Below are 8,222 nucleotides of genomic sequence, written 5' to 3'. Positions count from 1 at the left end.
CACAGCCAGCCGTGGTTGGGAGCCCCATATTGCGGCACACAATTGGCCCAGCGTGATTCAGGTTTTGCCTTCATTGTAAAGACTGTTCTTAACTGGTTAAATTAAAAGTGTAGTGTTGACAGGTTCCCTTGGGTCACAAAAGTAATAGATCACTTACAATGTGCTACAGGTGCAAAGCTGTGTTGATTAGGAACACTCAAATGTAAATTGAACCGACCACAGCAAGAGACAATCTGAATTCATAAAGGTTTATTGTAATAAAATTGTGACAAACTGTACAAATATTTATAGATGCACAAAAGTCATTTAAAATAGTTACTTTAAACGCTTACTGTGCTTCAAATAGCTTACAAACTATATCCTTCCCCTGTCTAGAACAGTAAGCAATGGTGAGCTGCTCAACAGCTCGGTAGGAAGAAGAGGATGCTACAGAGGGCTGAGAGCACCACACTACCTGGCGGTGCGAGACGTTAAAATGACGCCAACAACCACCTCACAGCTTAGTCTACCTGGGGGGGAATAACAGAAGACTTCCCCCAACAAAAAAATTCACAATAGTGAAATATTAAAATCCTAACCCCTTTTTGAACATGTTGACAGTATAAGCCATTTTAGATTTTTAATGTTAAGTCTACTGGGATGCAAGAGGTGTGAAATTAGTATGCCGTTTGTTGAGAGATTGACATACTCCACTTTCTCTGAACACCGACTATTGCGAAAAAAGGATCTATGAAAGTTAGGCAGTATTCCTCAAAGGTGTTTGGGCAGAAGACGTCACATTAAGGCAGTAAAACCTTAGAGGCAGCTCTTTTTGCAACTGGGAAGTCAGCCATTTTGTCATGAGTCTGATTTCAGGGCACAGATAGGTGACGTGGTCCCGTATGATTACAAACCAGCAGTGAACTGAATTATAAAACAACATTTTTGTAAATGTATAGGTTACTGAACAAATACTTAACTCCAGTTATACAATTGCTTTAGTTTACATTTGTGGGAAGTGGCGTGAAGTATTATTACACCATGAGAAACTAGCGTCAGAATCCCAGAGATGTTGTGTTTACACTTAATAAAGCCCATGCTTGCATGTAGTGTGCTAATACCACAGGATATAAGCACACTACATACTGAGAGTCCCAGCAGTGCAATTAGAGCCTATAGGGCTGGTAGTCAAACATTCAAAAGTGCTACCCAACGCTCTAACAAATACCAGGTGCTTTTAGAATACGCAAATTCAATTAAATAAGCAATCAAGTTAATTTAATAGGGGGGGAAACACTATGAAATGAAGATACAAAAAGGATCACTGTGGGTGGTCAATGGCCTTCACACCGACGCTGTTCGGCGTCACGGTAGTGCCTGAACCCCACTAGCTCGAGACAGTCATCAGGTAGTTCTTCGGCGGGCTAGTGCGGCCACCGATCAGAAACTGATTCTTGCAGTTGTGTGTGGGGTCTGGGCTAGGGGCTGCTGCGGGCGCTAGGGACTCTGCCTCATAGAGGACACAGATGGAGCCATCCTCCCCAATGCGGTAAGAGACTTCAAAAGGGTCCACCCAGAGTGTCAGCTCCCGGGGAAGGAGGGCAAAGAGCTGATCGCTAGTAAGTCCGATCCGACCAGCAGCCCTGCCAATGATTGGGTCCATTTCATGATTCATTCTGATGCAGCGGTAGCCGGAGCCCTTCTGTGGTCTGTCTGGGAACCAGTGGTTTTGGTAGTGCTCTGAAGAGAAAATGTTCAGACAGGGTCACGAAATTAGAAGTCAACGTGCGGCTTTGAAAACAAAGCCCCAGACAACAAAACTTGACAGTTGATGCTAGCAATAGACAAGTGAACCTCATAAGAGTTTGAATTACTGAAATGGGATACTACTACCTACCAACTTTTGCCGACATCGCTCGCAGACCCAAATATAGCTATGCTCGAGAATAGACAGTTGGTCGATCCTTCGATTGGGCCTAGTTACTAGTATAGTCTCGAGACAAGCTTACCTAGGCTAACGAGAATTTGCTGCCTTGCAAAAACAGCAAAGCCATTCGACAAAACATCGTAAAAAACGACACTTAAACAGGTTCGCTTTGTATTTAAACATTATCTAATATAGGTAGAGAACTTGGCTGACATTAAGTATCAAGTCAGTCGATAAAACAAGATAGAAAGCGAATGTTCGCTAGCTAACGTCAGTTGAACAGACAAAGGCTAGCTAACGTTAGCTAGGTTGACGCTAGTAAACAAGCAACCAGTTTGTATAGGAAGCCATTTCGACATGAACTTCATTACCGGGCAAATTAGTTTAATAGGAAATGGCTAACCAAATTACCTGATAATGACTGTTGGAGACAATCTCTGAAATCGTGGAGTTGATGTTCGCTCAGGAAGCCTCTTGTTCTCAATAGCCTGGAAACAAAGGTCGCTGCGGCCGTTACTTCAGGGCCTATTTCACTTCTAGATGAGTATACTTGGTTCATTTTGCCCGCAAAATAGTTATTTCAGCTCGTGGAAAATAAGACGTTTTTTCCCGACAGGAATGCAGTGTGAAGCTGAGGTACAGTAAACTAACGTTGGCTAGCTAGCTGAAAAAGCTATGCGGGCTTCACTCCAGTCCAGGGCGAATCCTTCAGTAAATGGAATTTTCTAGTCAGAAGCAGTAATATCAACGCAACAAGTTGGCTCTGGCCAACGTAACAATCAGCATTCTTCAGCCAAAATAATGGTTCGCTTGATGTTGTGGCCTCTCAAATTGCACTTCCAAGTTCTCTTTGTGCCTACATCACGGTTTGTGGCCTCTTTTTATCAAGGGACGAGAATGGATGACGTCACTTAAGTGTCATTTTTGAGTGATTGGCATTTTAACCAATGGAATTCACAGAAAAAGCGCACACACTGTGCGATGTGATTGGTTCACACCGTGGAAAACAATCCGAGAGCGTGGTGGGATTAACATGCAAATAGGGTTCCGTCCAACACCAAATATAGAAACTGACGTCAAACCCTGCTCGAAAAGTATTTGTGACGACAGTACGATAAAAAAACATCCCTTACCGTAAATTTCAAACGAGAACATTTATGTTTTTCTCGTCTATGGATTTTCCACTACACTAACTACCGTCTTTAACAACCATTGACATCAACTCAAAATAGGTTTGATGACTAAATAGTTATTGTTTAAACTTTGCAGATACAGTAAACACGCTACACCAGGAAGAAAAGCTGCGAGAGAAATTATTCGATCACCTTCAGCCAAGTGAAATGAACACACTGTTATTGACAAAAACATTAATCCCGAGTATGCATCCAAGTATTAAACACAACATATTTAATTTAATCAATGCCAACACAATTTTATGTGGTGAAATACTTTCTCGGCTGCGGGGGACAAACTGTTAAATCACAGCGTTCAAGTGTGTGGCGTTGTGGATTCCGTTCCGCTGGTGCTACTTCAGTGACATCTGGTGGTTAGAAATTAAAATAGAACTGTGCAGTTTTGCCCATCAGTGAACTGTAGTCAGTGTAGACCGATTTTAGAAAACACATCACAATGTGAACATGTTGGCTATATAAGAAATCCATTCTCAACAGGAGCAGTAGGCCTCAGATCAAACACTTTCTGTTATTTGCCATCTGGTTTGCTCTTTGTCCTCCTAGGCCTTTTGACCTGGCCATTAGTATCATGGTGTTCAGGTTAGATTTTTTTTGGTGGGGTGGGGGGTTGGGGGGATAAGATCCATATCTAGTTCTCCAGAGCCACTGAGATTTATTTTCTCTTGTGGCCGACTGCCTGTTGCTTAAATGCCACAACCACATGCTTGACCTGCTTGTCTGAATAGCAAATGAACTTTAGCATTTATGCTCACACAGCAAAGGCCACAGCAGCTCCTGAGGTTGTGTGTATGTGATTGGTCTTCTCGCAGGATAAGCACATGGCTGGTTTCTGGTCCATTGCAAATTGAAGAGTTCAACCCCACAGGCTTAATATTTACATTTCTGATCCTGTGAGTTTAGATCAGGGATGGGCAACTGGTAGCCCCCCTTTTGTAGACCCACGGATCAATGTACTTATTGTTTGTTGAGAGCCAGAATAGAAGAGTATACAAGGTGCAATTTGTCTTAAAACTTGTATGAAAGTGAGGGAGGTAATTGGTTGCTCAGTTTCAATGGTTATGACACCTCTGATGTTGTCGCCTGTCTCGACAAGACAATGACCATAGATACCATAACAGAGTGACCCCTGGCCTGGCTAGACTCCAGCCACTCTCTATGGTCCATCTAGAAGGGATCGTCAGTTAGTGTTTCAGCAGAAGCCCATGATGTTTCCTGAGGGTATTATGACACCCTTCCTAAATGTTATGCTATATTTGGATGGGATGATGTCACTGTCGCAGTAATGGAAGGCTTCAAGCACAGAACCCCCTCACCATGGCAACACCAGAATGATTTTCAGCCAAAAGTTTTTTTTCTTTTTTTCCCTTTTTGATGTGATCTGCTGTTGGTTTTCTTGCAACTTTTCACTCCATATGTGTAGTTTATTCCTCTCATTTTGTGTGTGTTTGTAGCTGGGTGTGTGAATGCAAACGGCTGCCTGTATGATTGCCTTTTTTTGTGTGAAATAGGAAATCTGAATATCCTTCTATTTCTTTTATTCAGAGCAGTATATGATAACTCCAGCATGTTATAATAAGTCCATGCCACATATCTTGTATGACTCCAGTCTGTATCTCCTAAGTTTAAGCAGTTTTGCTTTGATTTTTGATTTGATTACTTTATGCATGAAAGGTACTGTATCACTTGTCAAGTGTATGAAAGCTGTGAAAAGTCTCTCCTGCCTCGAGCTAGTCACACACGTCCTAACCATCTTATTACTGTATTAATCAGTCTCTAATAAATGGGCTGCCTGGGAATGTTCCTGGAGCTGAGGATCTGCTCTCCGGTGCAGGACAGACAGGTGATGGTCTTCGACTGCAGCTGCTGCACTCAACAAGCCAAGAGCAGAGATAATATTAAATAAATCTGACAGACTCGGACGTTGGCTGGATGGCTTGTGAAAACAGTGCATTCCAATCACCAATGGCATTTGAAATCAAATCCTACCGTATTCAAAAAGTATTGAAAGGATCTCCACACACTTTACGAATGAAAATGGAAAGGAAAAGGAAAAAATACTGTTCATATTGTACAGTACATGTAGGCCTGTAGTGATAGATGCCTGAGGAGAGAGAGGCTGTGTTGGAGTGTGATGGACAGATGGATAGAGTCAGAGTCATCACATCGGACTGACTCCTAGCAAGCCATCTGGCCCTCAGGACCCCACTCTCCCCACCCAGACTCAGTTCTGAACTCCACAGAGAGAGACAAAAACGTGTCCTGTTTGATGCAAAATGAACTAATGGAACCAACCATGCTAATGGGACTTTTCTCTTGCCTTGCATGTTGGTCTATTGGAAGTGGAACACAGCTGCAGGTAGAAGTAGCCTGTAGCTACAGATTTAGGATCATCCCTGTCTGATTAGTTGAATCAGGTGTGTTTGTGCTTGTATTGCCTATAATTCAGGAACTCATGCTACCCAGGTGTTGTGTACTATGCATGAGTTCCTGCTGCCTCAGGGCCACTTCCTGTTCTGATTGAGTGACCTTTGATACCTGCGCTGTGTGGGCAGCATGGAGCCACCTACAGGCGGAGGCTGACTCCGTACTCTGGAGCCTCAGGTGATGTCTGTTCTCACACATTATGGCATGGTCATGGGCTCTACCCACACATATACACACATGCACATTGACACGCACTCACAAATGCACACACATATACACTTACTCACACATACATTCACAGAGCCACAGAGCCACGCACATATAACAACATATAAGCACTCACATACACACATGCACAAATGCATGGACGTAAGCATTCACATACACACCCACACATGAAAGCATACTCACACACCCCTTAGCATTTCTCCTAGCTCATCTGATGAGAGCTGACATCTCCCTCAAGCCCCGTCGTGTTTGCCACCCACGACATATCTCTCTTTCTCATTCTCTCTGCCTCTTTTTCTCTCCTCTCTCTCCCGCTCTTCTTCCCTCTCAGCTTCTTTTTCTCTCTCCCTCTCTTCACTCTTTCTCTGCCACTCTCTCTACTTCTCTCTCTCACACACACACACACTATCCCCCTCCCTCCCACCTCTATGTGTGTATTTCTCAAAAAAATATGTGTTGCACTCAGCCATGAGAGAGAAGCTCAGCCATGTGAGAGAAGCTCAGCCATGTGAGAGAAGCTCAGGTTTTCAATCAAAATTCTATTGGTCTTCTCGCAGGATAAGCACATGGCTGGTTTCTGGTCCATTGCAAATTGAAGAGTTCAACCCCACAGGCTTAATATTTACATTTCTGATCCTGTGAGTTTAGATCACGGATGGGCAACTGGTAGCCCCCCCTTTTGTAGACCCGTGGATCAATTTCCAAAGACATTTAAAAATAAAAATTACTTACTATTTGTTGAGAGCCAGAATGGAACAATATACAAGGTGCAATTTCGAAATGTGGTTCTGCATCAGCAGTTTTTCTCTTGTGATGTCAGTCACTGACAGTCACTCAATTATCCATGTCGGCTAAATGTGTAGAATTGCAGGAAATTAGCTTTAAAACAGTAAACATTCCTCTCCACCCCAAGGCGAAATGGGTAGAATTGCAGGAAATGACCTGTATATGCATTTTTTTCTCTCCACCCCATGGCAAAATTAGTAGAATTGCATGAAATTTGTTTTAAAATTGCAAAGTTGTCTCTCTGCCCCATGGCAAAATGTGTAGAATTGCAGAAAACTTGCTCTACAGGTTCAATGCAGCCAGCTATCTAACTTGTAGTAATCATGGTTGAATTACCGACAGATATCAGATATCATATTAGAAACTGCAAACATTTCTCTCCACCCTATGGCAACATTTGTAGAATTGCAGGAAATTTGATGTAAAACTGCCACATTTTCTCTTCGCCCCATGGCAAAACGAGTAGAATTGCATATTTAATTTTTATTGTTTTTTAAATGTTCTGCATATTGAGCAAAATGTGTAGATTTGCAGCAAACTTGCTATAAAATGGCAAATTTTTCTCTATACACCATTGCAGGAAATTTGCTCTAAAACGTAGAATTTCACTGAAGGCCCACAAAAGGCTACAGCTGGCTCTGACTGCATGTGTAGGTATGGATGTGCGTACACAGACCCGTGAGCCACTGCAGACCTCCATGATGAGTTCAGATTTTTTGTGGCCCAACCCCCATCAAAGTTGCCCATCCCTGGTTTAGATCATGTTTTGCTTTCTCTAACCAAGGAGTACCTTAGCTCCAAATGTGTGTTGCATTGTTTTTTATTACCATGACCACTACAAAAAAAAGCTCATATGCATGTGTTTAATGTAGTTGAGTATCAAGTTGAGTGTCGTCAGGAAGTGCGCAATTGTGTACTATACTGTACAGTAGGATGCAGTCTGATTTGAAATGATTATTATAAAAAAAATGTATTGCTTTGCTACTATTTTCGCAGTGATACATTTTCACAAATGTTAGTACAAAACGCCAAACTGGTCACACTTGTAATGCAGCCAGTCTTTCATTCAAAACCTGTCATTGTGCATTAATTTGGATTGTAAACATCTCTCACCACACAACCATTGATTCAAAATCTAAGTTTATTGTGAAATGTAATGAGAACATTGGTTTAATCACCAAAACACAACATAATGATATATTTTAAATTTAGTCGTTTTAACTACCAGTTAATCCAATAGCAAACAATGCAAGATAGGTGTTTCAAATCGCCCTTAGAAGTGCTGAAAGTAATATGCTACAGTACTGTAAATTACAGTCGATTACACAGTTTTCACATTAGGCAATAGACTTACATTACCCAATAAAATTGACAGAAAACCTATAATTTCCATAATATCTATCCAATGTGTAATCAAAGGTCTGATCAATGAAGACATCCTCATGCAAAACAAAAAACATTACATTTTCAGATATAATTGCAACATAGGTGTACTGTCTGTAATCAGATGTAACAAATTAAATGAATGAAAATAAAACAACGTTTAGCACGCGTTAATTTGCATCAAGCCTGTCTTGAGTATTTGGCCTCATTGTTCATGCACTGCGGGAAAAAACTTTTGGCATAGCGAATCCAAGCTTGACATTGGTCTGCATTGAAGTCGTCGCATGCCTCATCCATGGCCA

General features: G+C 41.8%; 1 protein-coding gene across 1 annotated transcript; it reads right to left on the bottom strand.

The window, feature by feature from the left end:
- Nucleotides 1–234: 234 nt before the first annotated feature.
- btg2 (BTG2 protein) lies at nucleotides 235–2,750 on the bottom strand. Its single transcript, NM_001279016.1, is given in 2 exon segments — nucleotides 235–1,719; nucleotides 2,318–2,750. Coding segments are annotated over 2 exon segments (501 nt in total). The 5' UTR covers nucleotides 2,466–2,750; the 3' UTR covers nucleotides 235–1,366.
- Between the last annotated feature and the right edge of the window lie 5,472 nt (nucleotides 2,751–8,222).

This window comes from Salmo salar, chromosome ssa12, assembly GCF_905237065.1.
Source record: "Salmo salar chromosome ssa12, Ssal_v3.1, whole genome shotgun sequence".
NCBI classification, from domain to species: domain Eukaryota; kingdom Metazoa; phylum Chordata; class Actinopteri; order Salmoniformes; family Salmonidae; genus Salmo; species Salmo salar.
The sequence above is the reverse complement of the archived record's forward strand: the minus strand, read 5'-3'. Positions and strand labels throughout refer to the sequence as shown.